Source organism: Pholcus phalangioides, unplaced genomic scaffold, assembly GCF_987345545.1.
Source record: "Pholcus phalangioides strain wild (caught in Gottingen) unplaced genomic scaffold, Ppha-v1.0 ptg000018l_1, whole genome shotgun sequence".
NCBI classification, from domain to species: domain Eukaryota; kingdom Metazoa; phylum Arthropoda; class Arachnida; order Araneae; family Pholcidae; genus Pholcus; species Pholcus phalangioides.
Window position 1 is genome coordinate 19,393,789 of NW_028301611.1, and position 21,296 is coordinate 19,415,084.

Here is a 21,296-nt window from a genome sequence, read left to right on the forward strand (position 1 = left end):
TTTTGAAGCTAATCTAAAAATAATTAATTAAGAATGAAAAAGAATTAGAATATTAGGGATTATTATTGAAGGAAAAGTTTAGAATTTTTTACTTGCTTTTCTTGCCGAAATTTTTGTCGCTGACCTACCCGAAAGGTATACGCACGGCTCCCATAAGGGTGGGACTGACAGGGCTCCAGCCCTGTGGCCCGAGACAATGACCATCATTTTTTTGTTTTTCTGATGCTATACATCCACTATGAAGGGCCCGTAAAAAAGTCTGGCTTGGGTTCACCAAAGATCCCAACCTAGGGGCCCTGCTCCAGGATGTGGGGCCATGGGTATACGTCGACATGTTTTCATGGCAGTTTAAGTCTTTCGTTACGGTTGATGTGCTGCTCATGGTTATTACGGATGATTTTTATCAAGTAATGTTTTTACAGCAAGCATTCTCAAACATCAAAAATATAGTATTGAGGAATGAAAAGAGCAGAGAACTTTTAGCGTGGCTATCTCCTAGGTGAAAAGAAAGATACAACTCTGTCGCATGAAAGAAAAGAAGAAAAAATGCACAGCTATCATAAACCACTGTGGTCCCGTCTCTCTTATTTTATCTGAAGAGACGCTGAAGTGGCTTCTGGAGAAACCAGTGGCCCCTGCTGTGGGTGGAAGATGGCGTTCGTGGTGGTAGCAGGTGCATTACTCATGTCAACACTCTCCATGATCGGCTATAGGAATTCGGAAACCTATCTCATGAACGTGGCAAGAAATAAATAGTTAAAAAATAGGAAAATCAAAACCTATGTACCCATAAAGGGCCTCTCACAATGGTATCGGTGCTCTCGTGAAAGAGGAGCACTTCATGTGATTTATGCGCGAATATCTGAATTCATTGAAGCCTATTTTCGGGAGAAAAAGTAAAACTGATTGTTCGTCTTGATGTAAGCCTATAACAGCATGTAAAACTGAATGAAAAATTGTATCGTTATAGAAAATTCATCCAAATAACGATATAAAAAATATAAAAAACGATTTGTTGAAACGATAAGTATTTTTCAATTATGCAATTAAGTTGCGTGAAAAACAAAAAATGAGTAAGAATCGGCCCGACTGGGGCCCCGTCAACCCCACCCTGGTGGGGGAAATTAGACGTGGTGTTTCAGGTGAACGCAGCCCGTGCTAGAAAAGCAGAGGAAAATTATAATTTTTTGCTTCTCCACATGTTTCACATTATATGTCTCGCTCAGGCATTGGAACTGCATTGAAAAAGCAGGGTGGTAACTATCGACCGCTCAATAATTACACACGTGGTTCCTTGTCAAAAACTAATACAGAAAAGTGTTCTCCGTTTTTGGATCGGACGAATATTGAGTTATAAGGTTTTGAAATTTTGTGATGTGTCATTTTTCTAAGGGTCAGTTATGTGTCAAACTCCGAATGGTTGTACATTTCTCCGCTAGCAGCGGGTTGTCACTTCTTGAAAATTAACTGAAATATTCTATCCCATTAGAAGCCAAGTTCTGTCTTCTTGCTTCACGATTGGCGTTTTCTCTCTCCATGTAGTGTGATATTATAACCTTGTTATTACGTATAAGTTGCGTATTAGACTAGGAAAATTCACCGCCGGAAAATTCACCGCCATGCAATTCACCACTAGGAAAATTCACCGCTAGAAAAATTCACCGCCGGAAAATTCACCGCCATGCAATTCATCACTAGGAAAATTCACCGACGAACAATTCACCGACAACAGTTCGATGCGAGTCAGTTAGCGTGGGAGTGAGCGATTGAGTTACTGAGTCAGTGAGCGAGGAGTGAGTAAGTGACCTAATGAGTATGTGAGTAAGTGACCTAATGAGTATGTGAGTAAGTGACCTAATGAGTATGTGAGTAAGTGACCTAATGAGTATGTGAGTAAGTGACCTAATGAGTATGTGAGTAAGTGACCTACTCAGTATGTGAGTAAGTGACCTACTCAGTATGTGAGTGACCTACTGAGTATGTGAGTGACCTACTTAGTATGTGAGTGACCTACTGAGTATGTGAGTGACCTACTGAGTAATTGAATGAGTGATAACGGTGACCTAGTGAGTATGTGAGTGAGGGATCTAGTGAGTATGTGAGTGACCTACTGAGTAATTGAATGAGTGATAACAGTGACCTAGTAATTGAATGAGTGATAACAGTGACCTAGTAATTGAATGAGTGATAACACCTAGTAATTGAATGAGTGATAACAGTGACCTAGTAATTGAATGAGTGATAACAGTGACCTAGTAATTGAATGAGTGATAACAGTGACCTAGTAATTCAATGAGTGATAACAGTGACCTAGTGAGTATGTGAGTGAGGGATCTAGTGAGTATGCGAGTGAGGGATCTAGTGAGTATGTGAGTCAGTGATCAAGTGAGTATGTGAGTGACCTAGTGAGTGATAACAGTGACCTAGTGAGTATGTGAGTGAGTGAGTGAGTGAGTGAGTGAGTGAGTGAGTGAGTGAGTGAGTGATTAAGTGATTGAGTGAGTGACCTAGTGAGTAAGTGAGTGAGTGAATTAGTTTTAACCTAGTAGTGTCACAAATGATTAAAAAATCTGATTGTTCTATGTTATATTGTATATATTACAATATCGACTTAATGGCATATTTATAGCTTCAGCGGTATCGGCTCGGCGATGATGAAGGAGTTACAGGACATGTTATTTTATAGATGTAGACACGCACTAATAAGACGGGATTTCTGAAAGTTCGTCACCCATGGGGATCATGAGGCGTTAAAGTGGTTTAGGAGGAATCATTGCTGAGTAAATCTGAGATTGCAGAAACCACACCAATGAAGTCGCTGGTAACAGCTAGTTCATCATGAAAAAATAATCGATCAACAATGTTTTTTGTAATATCGAAGTGATAACAGGAGATGATTTTAAGCATTTTAATTCATCGCGTATCCACTTACTTTATTATCTTTTAATTCTCGGTTATTATTCCTTTTAACGTTTCGTTAGAAGATTCTGAGGGAAATATAGAGTAAATAGAATTATTCTAAATATATTCTCTTGTGCAACAGCAATTTGTAATTTCTTCCGTATCACCTCAATCTCTTCTAATAAAGTCATTATTAAAACTTTCCGCCATATCTTTAAGATCACTCACTAGGTCATTCACTCACTTATTCACTGGGTCACTCATCCACTCAGTAGCTCACTCACTCATTGGGTCAATCATCCACTCAGTAGCTCACTCACTCATTGGGTAGTAGCTCACTCACTCACTGGGTCACTCATCCACTCAGTAGGTCACTCACTCACTGGGTCACTTATCCACTCAGTAGCTCACTCACTCATTGGGTAGTAGCTCACTCACTCACTGGGCCACTCATCCACTCAGTAGCTCATTCACTCATTGGGTCAATCATCCACTCAGTAGCTCACTCACTCACTGGGTCACTCATCCACTCAGTAGCTCACTCACTCCCTGGGTCACTTATCCACTCAGTAGCTCACTCACTCATTGGGTAGTAGCTCACTCACTCAGTAGCTCACTCACTCATTGGGTAGTAGCTCACTCACTCATTGGGTAGTAGCTCACTCACTCACTGGGTCACTCATCCACTCAGTAGCTCACTCACTCACTCATTGGGTAGTAGCTCACTCACTCACTGGGTCACTCATCCACTCAGTAGCTCACTCACTCACTCATTGGGTAGTAGCTCGCTCACTCACTCTCTGGGTCACTCATCCACTCAGTAGCTCACTCACTCACTCATTGGGTAGTAGCTCGCTCACTCACTCACTGGGTCACTCATCCACTCAGTAGCTCACTCACTCATTGGGTCACTCATCCACTCAGTAGCTCACTCACTCACTGGGTCACTTATCCACTCAGCAGCTCACTCACTCATTGGGTAGTAGCTCACTCACTCACTGGGTCACTCATCCACTCAGTAGCTCACTCACTCACTCATTGGGTAGTAGCTCGCTCACTCACTCTCTGGGTCACTCATCCACTCAGTAGCTCACTCACTCACTCATTGGGTAGTAGCTCGCTCACTCACTCACTGGGTCACTCATCCACTCAGTAGCTCACTCACTCACTCATTGGGTAGTAGCTCACTCACTCACTGGGTCACTCATCCACTCAGTAGGTCACTCACTCACTGGGTCACTTATCCACTCAGTAGCTCACTCACTCATTGGGTAGTAGCTCACTCACTCACTGGGCCACTCATCCACTCAGTAGCTCATTCACTCATTGGGTCAATCATCCACTCAGTAGCTCACTCACTCACTGGGTCACTCATCCACTCAGTAGCTCACTCACTCCCTGGGTCACTTATCCACTCAGTAGCTCACTCACTCATTGGGTAGTAGCTCACTCACTCAGTAGCTCACTCACTCATTGGGTAGTAGCTCACTCACTCATTGGGTAGTAGCTCACTCACTCACTGGGTCACTCATCCACTCAGTAGCTCACTCACTCACTCATTGGGTAGTAGCTCACTCACTCACTGGGTCACTCATCCACTCAGTAGCTCACTCACTCACTCATTGGGTAGTAGCTCGCTCACTCACTCTCTGGGTCACTCATCCACTCAGTAGCTCACTCACTCACTCATTGGGTAGTAGCTCGCTCACTCACTCACTGGGTCACTCATCCACTCAGTAGCTCACTCACTCATTGGGTCACTCATCCACTCAGTAGCTCACTCACTCACTGGGTCACTTATCCACTCAGCAGCTCACTCACTCATTGGGTAGTAGCTCACTCACTCACTGGGTCACTCATCCACTCAGTAGCTCACTCACTCACTCATTGGGTAGTAGCTCGCTCACTCACTCTCTGGGTCACTCATCCACTCAGTAGCTCACTCACTCACTCATTGGGTAGTAGCTCGCTCACTCACTCACTGGGTCACTCATCCACTCAGTAGCTCACTCACTCATTGGGTCACTCATCCACTCAGTAGCTCACTCACTCACTGGGTCACTTATCCACTCAGCAGCTCACTCACTCATTGGGTAGTAGCTCACTCACTCACTGGGTCACTCATCCACTCAGTAGCTCACTCACTCACTGGGTCACTCATCCACTCAGTAGCTCACTCACTCACTGGGTCACTTATCCACTCAGTAGCTCACTCACTCACTGGGTTACTCATCCACTCAGTAGCTCACTCACTCACTCATTGGGTAGTAGCTCGCTCACTCACTCTCTGGGTCACTCATCCACTCAGTAGCTCACTCACTGGGTCACTTATCCACTCAGTAGCTCACTCACTCATTGGGTAGTAGCTCACTCACTCACTGGGTCACTCATCCACTCAGTAGCTCACTCACTCACTGGGTCACTTATCCACTCAGTAGCTCACTCACTCACTGGGTTACTCATCCACTCAGTAGCTCACTCACTCACTCATTGGGTAGTAGCTCGCTCACTCACTCTCTGGGTCACTCATCCACTCAGTAGCTCACTCACTCATTGGGTCAATCATCCACTCAGTAGCTCACTCACTCACTGGGTCACTCATCCACTCAGTAGCTCACTCACTCATTGGGTAGTAGCTCACTCACTCACTGGGTCACTCATCCACTCAGTAGGTCACTCTCTCACTGGGTCACTTATCCACTCAGTAGCTCACTCACTCATTGGGTAGTAGCTCACTCACTCACTGGGCCACTCATCCACTCAGTAGCTCACTCAGTCATTGGGTCAATCATCCACTCAGTAGCTCACTCACTCACTGGGTCACTCATCCACTCAGTAGCTCACTCACTCACTGGGTCACTTATCCACTCAATAGCTCACTCACTCACTGGGTCACTCATCCACTCAGTAGCTCACTCACTCACTGGGTCACTTATCCACTCAGTAGCTCACTCACTCATTGGGTAGTAGCTCACTCACTCACTGGGTCACTCATCCACTCAGTAGCTCACTCACTCACTCATTGGGTAGTAGCTCGCTCACTCACTCTCTGGGTCACTCATCCACTCAGTAGCTCACTCACTCATTGGGTAGTAGCTCACCCACTCACTGGGTCACTCATCCACTCAGTAGCTCACTCACTCACTGGGTCACTCATCCACTCAGTAGCTCACTCACTCACTGGGTCACTCATCCACTCAGTAGCTCACTCACTCACTGGGTCACTTATCCACTCAGTAGCTCACTCACTCATTGGGTAGTAGCTCACTCACTCACTGGGCCACTCATCCACTCAGTAGCTCACTCACTCATCGGGTCAATCATCCACTCAGTAGCTCACTCACTCACTGGGTCACTCATCCACTCAGTAGCTCACTCACGCATTGGGTCACTCATCCACTCAGTAGCTCACTCACTCACTGGGTCACTTATCCACTCAGTAGCTCACTCACTCATTGGGTAGTAGCTCACTCACTCACTCACTCACTCATTGGGTCACTCATCCACTCAGTACCTCACTCACTCACTGGGTCACTTATCCACTCAGTAGCTCACTCACTCACTGGGTCACTTATCCACTCAGTAGCTCACTCACTCATTGGGTAGTAGCTCACTCACTCACTCATTGGGTAGTAGCTCACCCACTCACTCATTGGGTAGTAGCTCACTCACTCACTCACTGGGTCACTCATTCACTCAGTAGCTCACTCACTCATTCGGTAGTAGCTCACTCACTCACTGGGTCACTCATCCACTCAGTAGCTCACTCACTCATTCGGTAGTAGCTCACTCACTCACTGGGTCACTCATCCACTCAGTAGCTCACTCACTCACTGGGTCACTTATCCACTCAGTAGCTCACTCACTCACTGGGTCACTTATCCACTCAGTAGCTCACTCACTCACTGGGTCACTTATCCACTCAGTAGCTCACTCACTCACGGATTCAATAGCTCGGTCACTCACACGCTCAATCCCTCACTCACTGACTCAGTAACTCAATCGCTCAATCCCTCACTCACTGACTCAGTAACTCAATCGCTCAATCCCTCGCTCACTGCCTGAGTAACTCAATCGCTCACTCCCTCGCTTTCTTACTCGCATCGAACTGTTGTCGGTGAATTTTCCGGCGGTAAATTTTCCTAGCGATGAATTGCATGGCGGTGAATTGTTGTCGGTGAATTTTCCGCCGGTGAATTGTTGGCGGTGAATTTTCCGTAGCGTCATCCTTATGTTGGCAAATTCAGATTTGTAAAAATAATCCTCAAAAACATTACACTTCACTCATAGTTCGAAAAATATGCGGTCGATGGCAGCACAATAACAAGCATTGCACAGAAGCAATCTTCACGTTAGGTTCACAACATGGACATGCACATTCCAGGTTAACCAACATTCCAACATGTACTAATTCGTTAGAAGTTCCGCAGACGAATATGGACGAGGTACATGTGTGGTTTAGTAGTAACCCTTTTTTGGAAGTGTTCGAAACACTTCAACAAGCCGAGCTGAATTTAACAGTCGGTCACTTGGAAGGATTAAAATCCTCGTTTGAAAAATATTTTTCAGAGCTGGAAATGGGTGATTGGTGGATATCTAATCCTTTCAAAGAAGATATTTTGAACCGCGGCTTCATTGTCGATTCCAGAAATTGCTGGAGCTCGTATCAGATACCACTCTGACGATCCACTTCAATGGCGGAATGGTGACCCTGGTCAGTTTTTGGGTTCGTCGCGGTAACGAATACAGTGAACTTTCTAGAAAGCCATAATGTTTTTATTGCCGTTTGTTAGCACGGAACTTGTTGAACGGGTGCTTTCTTCGTATACTTATACAAAAAATAAATTTAGAAGCAAATTGAACGCAGCTCGGGATTTGAGTTTGTATTTATCCTTGTTTGAGCCTAAATTTTTCAAAACTTGGTAATTCCCAAATGTCACATCAATTTTTTTCTTCTTCAAATCTTTGTGTTAATTTGTTTGTTTACTTCAAAAATAAAAACTATATAATGAAAAAATAGACCATTTAATTTAATTCAACGTATACATTTTTTAGGGAAGTTTTCGGAATCTGTAATGAGTGAAACAGATTGGGGGGGGGGGGGGTATATGCCTGGAGCATTCGGGGTCGGGGTACGCGGAAAGGAACCGAGCCAGCTGGGGATACGCGAACTGCCAAAGGTTGCGAACCGCTGCGCTAAGTCACTATTTTATACAAATACAAATACGACGCCACAACAGGCAAATTGCCCAACGAGGTGGCTGACTTAAGAACATCATGGATCCTCGAGCCATTTTTTGGAGGCCCTACCTACTACTGCTACACCCCAAATGCACCCCTCCCCGCGGAAACCCCCCAACGAATCGGTACATGCGGGAATGTGCGTGTACGTGTAGTGCAACCTGACGTAAAGTTTTTTGTTTCTGTGTAATGCTTGTTATGTGTAGCGTTGTCCCCAGTTTTTCTAACTATGAGTGAAGTGTTATGATTGAATGATTTATCGTTGTAGGACTGTTGCTCTCTGTGGCGAGACTTTTTAACGGGGAGATCGGCTCGTATTTGCGCCTTGAAGTTGGGAACCACAGAAAACCAACTTCAGCCGACCACCACTGTGGGGTTCGAACCCGGATCCTCGTATCACGAGTCCGCACTATAACCACTCGACCACCACAGCGGCGCAAATACATGCTTGTAAACTCTCTAGGTCACTCTTTTTTGGTCACTCCTCACTAACATAACCCCCTTGCTATCTGGGCAGAGGTGAATTTATTGTTTATTTAGGGTTATATACAAATTTCCCGCCGTTCTTACCTTCTACCAATTTTTTTTGGTCCACTCATTCCTCAAATTTGCCGCCCATCTGAACCGTGGCTATAGCCCGCTGAGCCTCCTTTAAATGCGCCACTGGCTGGAGTCGAACATGAGACATGAAATACTGTATATTTCATTTAAATTTAGGACTTACTAAACCCCTCCCCCCTTTCTTCCTGAATCATTTCATCCCTCCCCAGAGAGCGATAGTGGCCACAGAGAAACAGTTATTTCATCCAAATCGAAACATGTGCTGCCATCATCTGGCGTGTGAGAGCAACTGAAGTGTCGCTACTGTTCACTAGATGACAGCATATCAACCTCTCTCGATGGAATGGCACATGGTTGGGTTCTGCTGATAATATTTCATCAAAACAAAGTACAAGAGGTAGAAATTTCAAACGCAAAAGAAATGAAACATCATCGATTCTTCCCAAAAAGGAAAAAAAAATTAAAACGTCTCAGAGAAATTGCTAATAATGGCTGAAGTATAGGCTGACCATAATCCCTTGAGATAAATACGGGACAACGAGATTCAAAATACGGGAAAATCTAGGACATCGCCAATTATTGCCAAAAACGACGCCAAAACCAAACAAAGTTGCCAAATATTGTTGAAATTCGGAAAAATCACAATGGCGGGAAATGATGCATTACTACTAGGCTGACCATATTTCCTGGAGTGAAATACGGGACATCGGGATTCCAAATACGGGAAAATACGGGACATCGCCAATTATTGCCAAAAACTACGCCAAAACCAAACAAAGTTGCCAAATATTGTTGAAATTACGGAAAATCACAATGGCGGGAAATGATGCATTACTGCAAATTGCAGTGGATTAAAATGTATTCCACGAAAAAAAAACGTACACAAGGCAATTGTGGGAGATTAATATTCTCATATATAGTTGTAATTATCATAAAATAATTTATGAGTTGAAGAATAATTTCAATCTTTGACTTTAATAAAGAATAAAAATTCAAGTAGGCTTCGTGTAAAATACGGGAAAAACCGGGACATTTTCGCCAAAAAGTCGGGACGGCCAAAAAAACAGAAAATACCGGGACTGTCCCGGAAAATACGGGACGTATGGTCACCCTAATTACTACAAATTGCAATGGACTAAAATGTATTTCACGAAAAAAAAAAAAAAAAACGTTTAGCAAGGCAAATGTGGGAGATTAATATTCCCATATATAGTTGTAATTATCATAAAATAATTTATGAGTTGAGAACTGATTTCAATCTTTGACTTCAATAAAGAATAAAAATACAAGTAGGCGTCGTGTGAAATACGGGAAAAATCGGGACACTTTTGCGAAAATGTCGGGACGGCCAAAAAAACAGAAAATACCGGGACTGTCCCGGAAAATACGGGACGTATGGTATGGTCACCTTACTTCACTGAAGTAGCAAGAAAACATGGGGGAAAAAAGTGTTATCACGTGTGGCCATATGTCCTGTATTTCTCGGTACAAAATCACTTATTTCATGGTATTCGTGTAACTCTTCGTTTAAATGAAAATCATCAGTTTCTTAAGTAATGATAAGAAAGTTCAGTTCAAAATTTTTCTATCGTTATCTCGTGTTGAACAAATATCCCGTTTTTATATATGGTCATCACAGTCTATGGTCAGGAACTTCTATCCTCTGCTTCTCCAAAAACTTCATCTTTCCCCTCTTTTTTGTTTTGACCGAGTGGCAACAATCTCAAAGGCAAAATTAAAAAAAAAAGTGATGGCCGCCTACCCGTGGTTGTGGGCTGCTGAAATTGTCAAAAAATGGGTTTTTGTTGACGTCTTCTGCCGTGGATGCAATTGCTGCTCAGCCGTCTAGGATGCAAGTGATCTTTTAGGAGACCCTTTTCAATTGTGTCGGATACGACGGGGCCGGTCGCGGAAAATGTGTTCGAGGAGGAGAAGGTCTCCTGCATGTGCTGCTTCCTTCATCGTCGTGACAGAGGAGCATCGTCGTCGCGAACCAGCGATGGACTTCATCGTTCCGTTTAGCGCGATTGAGAACCCTCCTACATCTTCGAGCGGCTCCGTTCATCAATAGCACCTCCTCACCCGCTCATACACGGTTCTTTTTAATTGCTTATACCAGCCGCTGCCGATTCATACATACATATATATAATAATTGAGTGTATGCAAGATACTATTAGTGCAAAATTTCATATAGGATTCGGTTTGTGTTCCGTCGAGTGCAGCGCTTACTTTGTATAGTGGCAACCAGCAAAGATGTGGAACATGATGTGCGACGTGATGCCCACCATATCAGAGGACAGCATCAGCCAAAGGAGCGGTCAGTTCGCTGGCGGAGGTGACGACGCAAACTTCGAGCAGCTGATGGTGAACATGCTGGACGAGAGGGACAAGCTGATGGAGACCCTGAGGGAGACCCAAGAGCAGATGGCTCAGACTCAGTCCAAGCTCTCCGAAGTCGAGAGGGAGAGGGACTCCCTACAGAGGCAGATGCAAGCCAACTTGCCACAGGTGAGTGCACGTTGCACAAAGTAAAAGTATTTAGTTCAGTTTGAGTCTGGTGTGGATCCTGGGGGGAGGGTTTTTCCAGGGCCAAAATTTCTCTGTACCCTAATATACAGTATGATGTTAAAACAGTTTAGTTGCCGATATGTATATCAAGACTGTGGGTTGCAATCCGGCACATAATGTTGAGGAAGAGAGATTTTTTCAATCCTCCTTTCTGTACTGCAGTAACAATCCAAGTTACGTGCTGGAATAATCCGACAATCATTCATACATAGTTATAAACCACGAAATCGATTAGAAGGAACACTGGTACTCTTCAGGGTTTGAAGTCGTTGCGAAGCCTCTGCAGTTTAACACTGTTATAATGATGGAAAAAATATGTGCTGAAACGCTACAGAGAGCAGAATATGCAGCAGCACTGTGCAATAAAAGCAAAATGAGACAAAGTTCAACAGTGTAGAAAATGTTTCGTCCAATCGCTAACATACCGGCATGTAAATATACAAATGAGACATGCGTAGTAAAATTGTTACAGCTACAACCATAGATGTGTGTTGCTTTTATATCATCATGACTCCATCACCCTTGAATATAAATAATAAAAAGTGAATAAAAGAAATAAAACCGCTTAACCGCAACACAAATTGATATGAATATTTGTGCATCAATAAATGATGGCTGGGCCCTCTATTCTCGAGCTTTTATTATTGTCATCTTGATGCACTTGAACCACATTAGTATAAAGGTTATTTAAACTCCATGCCACTCATCAAGCGCAGATCTAGAACAACGTGATGGGAAGAGCAAATTTCGGAAATACAATTGTCTCATATTTTACAGACAGACAAATTTTCCCATATTATTCTGCTTTTAGGGGGGGCAGTCATTTCCATCGTCTAGATATGTGCCTCAGCAAAGGCAGGCATCTTCAACTGGCAATGGAGTGGATGTAGGCATCTTTAGCTGCAAACAGAGCAGAGGTAGGCGGATGCAGATAGATGTGTAGGAGAAGCAACTTAATGTGTAAATGCATCGGATCATCTCGTATTTTACAAGGCCGCCAAATTTTCCCATATAATTCGGCTTTAGGGAAAGGCAATCACCCGTTGTCCCCCGCCCCCTCCACCATTGGATCCATGCTTGACCAAGAAATAGTGCCAAAGTGGGTCTGGCATTAATAAAGTAGTTGATCAGTAGTATATCATATATCTACGATTTACCATTGAAGTTTGTGTTGTTGTGATAAAAAATATAATGTCATAGGTCTACTCACAGCATTTTTTAAAAAAGTGTCATGAAAAACGTAAGTGGTAAAATATTTTGTACAAGAAATCTTGAGTATCATCAACAGTTGGGACCACGAAAACAAGTTGCACTAAGCAGGGTCTGATGAATCCCAGGTTGCCATGGCAATAATAATACAGTAAAACCGGTCTTTAACGGAACCTGTATTAAGCGGAAACCCCCCTGTGTTCAATGGGAAAAAATCGTGGTCCCGTAACTTCAATGCCAAAATACATGTTAAAAAACATGGATTAAATGTAACCATCTAATGCGGAAACAGAAAGAAAAATTTAACCCTTTAACGGAAAATTTCACACAGACACTGAGTGTTTGGCAACTAATAGACCAAAGATCATAAAGAACGTTAAAAGTACTACAAAATTTTTTACGCAATCTTTATGCTTACATAAATAAATTAGTCTACAAATTAGCAAAAACCGTTTCTATACTTGACGCTGTGGTTTTGATAAGCCATGTGTAGTAAAGCAGTTGCATTCTGAAATTGTAACAAAATTTTTCTTAAAAGCAGGCTTTTCCACATTAGAAATCGGTTCAAGGGTCTGGTCAACTGCCCTGGTGGCAACATTTAAGGGGTTTCAAATTTTAGGTGGGAATAAAAACATTGTTATGAAATCATCGAATTTTACAGTGTTATAAGTGGTGGCGAAATCATGTTGTTTTTTCTCCCACAAAATTCCTGGTTAGAGTCCTGATGCTGAGGATTACATAAACATAGACGATAATTAGGGATACGTAAATTTCGTATTTACGAAATAACCGCGATGAATGTGAAATTTGACAATTTTGAGGCATAAATACAAAATTTGAATTTTTACTACTTTTCTGTAAAATGTCGATAATTTAAATTTTTATTGTTAATTCTTCCGTGTGTTTCCAAGCTATAATTGACACCTTAAAAGAATACAAAACTAAATACAAAAATAAAGGATCTAGTATCAGACTCCATGCGTTACATGACTGCATTCTTCAAATTATTAAAAAAACTTCTTGGTGACTACATTTTGCACTACCAATGCTGGGTGACGCATTCGTTAAAGAATTCAAAGAATTTAATTCTGTTGTGGCCAAGACAAAGTTAACTTTTTTGCACTCAAGAAAAATGAGCAGTGCGTATTTAAGCTACCAAAAGTAAAAATAAAAAGTATCACTTGTATAAGTAGGCGGAAATGCGAGCCGATCTCCCCGTTAAAAAGTCTCACCACAGAGAGCAACAGTCCTACAAACAGTACAAATATTCAGTCACTACACATCACTCACTTCACTTCTGAGATATAGATGGTAGCACTGAAAAATCATACGCAACACTAGACACGCACTCAAACTGTTAGGTTCACACACTTACACTTCTGGCACAACTCACTAGGTAGTAAATTGCCTATGGCGATAGACCTGAGTTGTGCTCCGTTTGAAAAGAAGGAAAAAAAAGTATAAGTAGGCTGTTACTGGCAGCAAAATTCTTCCCGATGCCTGTAGCAACCAGACGGAATTCGTGGTTCAAAGGTTTCATTCATCTGAACACCCAAAGCAGAATGTTTTGCAATGTTCTGCAACAAGCCCTCAGCTTACAGAAAATGTTCTGCAGTAAAAATTTGAATATACATTACAGCGTTTTTCTAACCTTTTCTTAAAATTATTCCAGATTATTCTGCAACAGCACTGGTTGTTTTGTGACATACGTCGCACATTTCAACATATCCTGCTTTGGGGATCTGAACGAATATCATATATTGCTGCTTTTCTCAATAAATATGAAGACGGTTACTCCAGCATAAGTTTCTTAAAAATAAGTTTTGACAATGAAATTCTATCTCCTAAAATACGGGTTCAGTTGACTTTCGTTTCCAAGTTCTGTAAGAAAATTATGTTAATCGACAATTTTGAAAGGTTCAAACTTTTCATTCGCACATGTTTTGGGGAGTAAGTTAGTAGATTTGAAATCTTTTGGGCTCAAATTTCAAGGGCATTTTTACGAGAAAAAAAAATTTTACAAATTAGTACAGTAGTCTCGTTTATCTGACATAAACGGGCCGGCAAAACATTGGATAATACGGAGGTGTTAAGGAAAAGCCTATTAAATGTCAAATTATGTTATGTTTGCACATTGCAAAACTAATAATCATGTTTACAGCAAAACAACAGAAAAAATGAACTTAGTTACAGAATATTTTGAAGTTAAATACAGTACTTAAAAAAGTTCAGTCCTGTGATGATTTAAAGACACGGATTGGTCTGCTTTCCTGATGAGCGCTATTTCTTCTCTGCTAAATCTCGCCATCTTTGCAGCAGCATTATGTCGATTCTTCTGTAACTTCTTCTTGTTGCTCAATGTATTTAATTACAATTTCTAGAGTTTTAACTCCATCGTTATATGAAATTCTGATAGCTCCACAGTGGGTGCTTGATCTTTTTTTTGCGGTGGGACGTCAGATAATACGAAAGGTCGGATAAACAAGACTCTACTGTATGTTGGAATTGATGAATGGCGTAGTATTCTGCTGAAGACGTGGCAGCTGAAAAGAGTTAAAATAAATTGACTTTACATATGAAATCCAACCAGTGTCGTCTTAATTCATGGATCTGACTGAACACGGTCCAGAAACCTCAAGTGCATAGGGGCCTCATGAAAATTAGATCTGGTTTAAATTGTGGAGAGTAAGCATTTCTACAAAGGTAGGGAGAGGGGCCGCAGAAAAATTATTTTAGCCAAGGGCCTATGATATGTTTTTTTTTTTTAAATATATTTCATTTTTTGAGAACAAATACGAAATTTCTGACCAGAATTTTTTTTTGCAAATAAATGCAAAATTTGTGATTTTTAATTTTTTTTTTTTTTTTTGCAAAATTTACGTATCCCCGAACGATAATGTAAAAACTGAACCTAACACTACAAACAATGACACCCTGATCGAAAGTTTTTGAGAAAGTTAAAAAGAACGTAAATTTCATAAATTTTAGAACGCAGCGTAGGCGGGAACTTTATAGAGATGCTGCCAAAACTTAAGTACATTATTTAGTAATTATAGACTGATTATTCATTTACATTGTTATTTTAAATATAATTGTATTTTCTATTTTTAAATTATTTAATTTATTTTCAATTTATTTATTTTTATATGTTATTTCAATTACCTACGAGATGGTTGCAAAATTTTGCACATTATATCAATTGAACCTTTATTAAGCAGAGCCATTGAAGACAGGTTTTACTGTATTTTTGCATAAAGCAATCAAGAATGTGTTGAACTCTAATAAAAATAAATTTTACCGTTTTTTATATGAAAAGAAATTTTAACTGTTTAATCCAAGGGTATTCAACCTATCAAACATTGTGAAAAAAACCAGAACTCTCCATGAAGCCCACGGACATCTCCAGCAATTAACAACAGCTTAATTCGGCGTACAATGGGTCAACGGGAACCCAGTTACTCAGAGGGATAAAATAATTAAAAACATTTTATTAGTTTGAAATTATTTCTTCAGTTTAAGTCAATTTTGAATTTTTTTTTTTTTTTTTGGTACGTCAATAATCAGAAAAATGAGATAATTTTCATCATTTATTTGTAATTCACCAATTTTATAATGTAAAAAAATATATGAAAGGGCCTCATGAGAATGAGATCTGGTCAAAATTTTCGGCATTCAGAATGTAAATTTGTTATCGAGTATTTCTAATCAAGTGGAGCCCAAAAAAGACCCCACAAAACCCCTTTGCCCGAGGCAGGGCCATAATTAGCAAAGGGGGAGGAGGCAACTGCCCCAGGGGCGGAAAAATTTAGGGGGCAGCAGTTTTAGGTGAGAACAAAGAACACACTCGCAAAATTATTGAATTTCAAAGTTCTGGGGGCATCGAAATCATGTTTGCCCTGGTGGCTAAAATCCCAGTTGCGGCCCTGTCCCGGAGGGGAGGGCTATCATGCTGTTGAGACGGTCCTGGTCAGGGCTTCCTTCAACAAGCAGGCTAGCCAGGACAATGTGTACGACCTCGAACATTTTTTAATCAGCATGGTTCCCACAAGGGTACCAGCCCTGAGGCTCGGGACGACTGTGCATAATTTTTGTTCTGCATACTTTATAATGCAGTGGAGGGGGGGGAGGGCAAAGATACCAGCCTAACTGGCAGGTTGGGGCATGGTACAACTTTTGATTGTAATTCTGCAATACACACACAAATTTCAATTCTGTTGAAGACAGGCTTTACTGTATTGATATCAGTGCCTGTAATTTTCTATGACTGATTATTAACATGGATAAAAATAAATATGCTTCACTTCTGCATTATTGGGTTGGTGTATAGATTTCGATTAGTCAAGCCCTGGTAGTGGGGGGGGGGGGACATGCTAAGTGAGAATGTTTCAAGTGTAATCCACTTTATGGCATATTAAAATGAACATTAGCCTATTGCAGAGTAGAATCTTGATGATCCAAGGTCAACTGGATTGAGACCACCTTTGAATATTCAAAAAATTGAGGAAAACACATTCAAGCTGGCTTGTGCACTTGTGATCTCTTTATAATAGAAGACTAATGGAGGCTGCAGCTCTGGGGCCCAGATTGTAGTACAGCAAAACCTCTCTTGTGCAGTCACTGGCGGGACAAAAAAAATTGTCTAACAGGGGGTGACCATTATTAAAGGGTTTTGATTTGCAAATTTTTATTACACAAGGGGAAATTACTATTTGTCCATAAATGAAAGATGACTGTATCTGAGGGTTGTCCCTTAAGGATAGTTTCTCTGTATTAGTTTTTTACACTGAATTTACCAAAGGGCTTGGCAAATTCAAAATGGCAGGTTGCATTGAGCACTTACTAGAATTACTATTCACGTGTAAATTATATTAATTATATCTGCATTGAACCAAATATGTTTGCTGCTTTTGTTGTATTTTGGTTACAGTGAATCTTGCTTATAACGTTACCTTTAGAACATTTTAGAGCACCAGGATTTTACAAGATGCTTAAGTGGGGCATGGCAGAAAAAAAGTTGGGAACCACTGCTTTAAACTATTCATTTTACCCGTATTAGAGTAAATGTCCCCATAACAAGTATGGTTTATATCTCGTTATATTTGTTATAGAATCTTGCTATAACAAATGGCAAGAGATAGTCAAAGAGCTAGTACTAAAGATGAAAAAAAAATATTGGGTTATGGCTAGTTGGAAATTTGGAACCTCTTGCTATAATGTCAAAAAATTCTCAAAAACACTGCGGTTTTTCTTCAAGAATTAAACTTAGGATGACACTTGTCATTCCCTATGCTCCTCATAAACATTACTCTGAGGTATTTGTAACAAAGAATAAACACACAGAAAAGTCACATTTTTTATTCCCCCTACAATATGGTTAGGTTTGGATACATACAGGATATATGATGATTTTATTTGAATTTTGTTTCTCCCTGTGACCAAGCGACCACAGTCAATGTCAAAAATTATTTGACCGGACGTACAGTTTAATGGTGTTTGCGTACAGCTGGACAAATCATGTTTTACAACTTTCTGATCAGTTGAAAGATGTTAGTGAGTTCATAAAGTCGGGAAATTGAACAAAGATGATAACTGAGAATTTCAACTGTTCGGTTAGTCAGCCGAATCACTTTGATAATACAAAATGCAGTGCAAAAACACCTTAAATTGCTACCACGGGGAGTCCCACACCTAGAAGTTAACACACCAATCCCTCAGTGAGCATTCAAAAAGTAAAATGCTGAATGCTGTTTTTTGAAATCTGCAATAAATTGTAGAGGTTCGTGTCTAATTAGTCCTCGTGTGCAGAAAATGACTGTGGTGTGACAAAAATGATCAAATACCTCTTAGAGAATCAATTGCTTTGAGACACAAAAACATGACTGGAGTTTTGTCCATTTGCTAATACAGTAAAACCTCTTCTAATGGCCACCTCCGAACAACGGTAATCTCCAAACAATGGCCACATTTTTTTTTGGAATTGAACGTGTCCTATAGACGTAACATTACAAGAAACTTCGAACAACAATTTCCGAATAACGACCATTTTGGACTTAGAGAAAAAATATGCATATTGCTATGAGAAAAATAATTTTCAAACTGATTTTAAAGGGAATTTTCTCATTCCTTAAACTCTATGGAGGGGGGGGGGGAGATTGTGTATGCTTTCTTTCCTTGGGTACAAATGCTAGATGGGTATATTGAAGGCAGTGGAGAGGAAAAAAAATCTTGAAGAGATAACATAGTGGACAACAGAAGAGACCTGTTGTCCGCACTCTTAATGACTAAAGGGATATGCAAGTTCAAGAGGATATGCACTCCCTAGTCCAAGAGATGGTTTTGTCAAAAAGAAATGGTACTCGCAAATAGGAATAGAAATGTAAAGGGTATTAATTTTTTGAGAGGAATGTGTCAATTTTTTTTAAAGCAAGAATATGTCAGTGCCTAGGTCTTCAGCTATTGGATTGGACAAAACTTGATGAAAATTGAATATTGATGATCAATGCGTGGAAGGACCTGTGCATAGAAATCTACAACGGCTCCAATAATTGTCTTTCAATGAGATCCCTGGTACATCTTCACTTATTCACTGTACACAGCCTAGACATTTAGCAAATATAGGCTCATCAAATGGGGGAAAACGGATCACTGAGATTATATAGTGAGGAGGGGCACATCACTGGGTGTACATTCCACACAATTTGTCAAGACCTGCAATTTTTAATGATGACCGGGATCGGTGAGATCTCTTATTGAAGTGGATCCTTCCCTCCCCCGCTGATTAGGTGATTACATTTTCCAAAAGACGGATGAAAAACCATTGTAAGTGGGAAAACGTTTTAAACTGGAAATCTTGATGAGAGTACTAGCAAGAGTGGGAAAGACCACAAAAATGAGCTGTACTAAGCAGGCAGAAAACATTCTAAGCGACAACGTTATAAGTAGGACCAACTGTACGAGTATAAATTTTTGTAAGAGAAGTTAAACCTTCTATTTTCATGGCAATATTGATCGTTCTAATCAGTTCGTTGGTACTACTGAGATATCAAACAGCTGAAAAGCTTCTGGAACTCATCTGTATGTGTATTATAACATGACAATTAAAGATTTGATGAGTGATTGGATAAGACAACTGTTTATGTGAAATATCATTCAATTGATTGATTTCATAGCATATTTAAAAAAGGAATCGGTTAAATATTTAAAATATAGCATCCACAGCTCCATGGCAAAATTTCAGTTATGAAATCATTTATGATTCTCCGTGCAAGAAAATTATGGAATATTGTTGCATGCTATTGCCTCCAATTTTTTTTTATTTGCTGTATTAATTTTAACCTTCTTTGTAATAATTTTGTCATTGATTTCTTATTATTTATCAGATTTTGAATTTAAGTGTCATGAAAGCTAACCATATAAGTCTGAGTGTTAGTAAATTTTTTTGGTGTAACTTGAAACACTGCATTGCATTTTGTGCCATCTACTTTCACCACGTTTTTTCTCAAATGTATCTGGCGTTTTCAAAAAATTGTTTTTTGTTGCTCCTGTAAGTTTTAAACCAGGACTTAAATTGCCATTTACCCAGGCAACTAAGAAATCTGTATTGGCTCCTAGAATTTTCTGATTTCATCACGGCGTTTTTTTATATGGGAAGTATCATGTTCTGGAAAATTGAAAACATAATTTGGGACAGTTTTTCTTGAAGAAAAAAAACCATGCTTGGCTCTTAAGAAGATAGGCTGGCACGTATGTTTTTCTTTGATTTGTCTAGCCCTGTTGTAAACATTTCCTTATTGTTGTAGTAATTTTCAGTCTTACTATAAAGTATGGTGAATCAATCCATTTGGTTCTAAAAGCTGAAAACTGCGCTTTCTTTATGCTAATCTTGTTCCTTCGGATCAACTTTTTTTTCACCTACACATCTAATTTCTATGTACAGGCGAATTCAGAGGAGTCCCCCACACTAAAAAATTGCATTATTAGCATGGGACGGAGGGTTGCTGGAAGTGGACAATCCCCCCCGTTCCCTGTATACGCTGTCCTCCCTCGATCGAAGAGTTTGTTTCGATGTTCATTATATCCATATGCTTCCTACAAAAACATTTGGCATGTTGCGAGCAATTAAAATACAAGAGCTGGAGAAAACAATTTAGTTATAATTATTATTATGAGGGAAGAAAGTGGAGTTCTCTCTCACAAGAAAAAGCCTATTGTGCAAAAGAGTGCACCCTCTCGAGGCTGCTGTGGAGCATTATTATTATTTTCCTGAATGGTTCTAGTGTTTCTCCTTATGTAGCAAGAGACTGGGCGTGTGTATTTTTTTTTTTTTTTTTTTTGCTTTTTTGCTACTGTGCGCAAGAAGGCTATTTTTATATAGTTGGCCATATACACTATCATCATTTTTTTTTTCTGAAGAAAGGGTGCCCCCTTTCATCTCTTTTGTTTTTCGGTCCTTTCCGGCCTAAGAAGCCTAGCTCTAATTTTTTCTTTTAGTTATGCTCTCTAGAAACGGAAATGGACGGAATTCTCTTCTTGTGCTGGTTGGGTGTACGAGTTTATGGAAAAGTTGAGCTGTGACGACGATGCGCTTATCTCGGAAATGATAATGGTCATCACATCAATTGAGAGAAAGAGCTTGTTAGGAAAAAAAATTATTTAAAGAAGAGGGAAGTGTTCGCATATATATATGTTTAAATCTTGAGGCGTATATCGGTCAGATTAATTTTGTGGTGGTAATAATTTCAAATTCAGAACAGTGGATATTAATTGATGATGATAGGAAACGCGCGATTAAGGAAAGTGAATTTGTCTCAACAGC

General features: G+C 40.3%; 1 protein-coding gene across 4 annotated transcripts in view; it reads left to right on the top strand.

Moving 5' to 3' along the window:
* The first annotated feature begins 10,422 nt into the window (after nt 1-10,422).
* Nucleotides 10,423-21,296, top strand: part of LOC149071806 (liprin-alpha-1-like) — a 153,130-nt gene continuing 142,256 nt past the window's right edge. For all 4 annotated transcript variants that reach the window (XM_089247919.1, XM_089247917.1, XM_089247918.1 and 1 more), the window contains exon 1: nt 10,423-11,212. In XM_089247919.1, the coding sequence (XP_089104045.1) occupies nt 10,958-11,212 (255 nt within the window). In that variant the 5' untranslated portion in view covers nt 10,423-10,957. The remainder of the gene's footprint in view (nt 11,213-21,296) is intronic.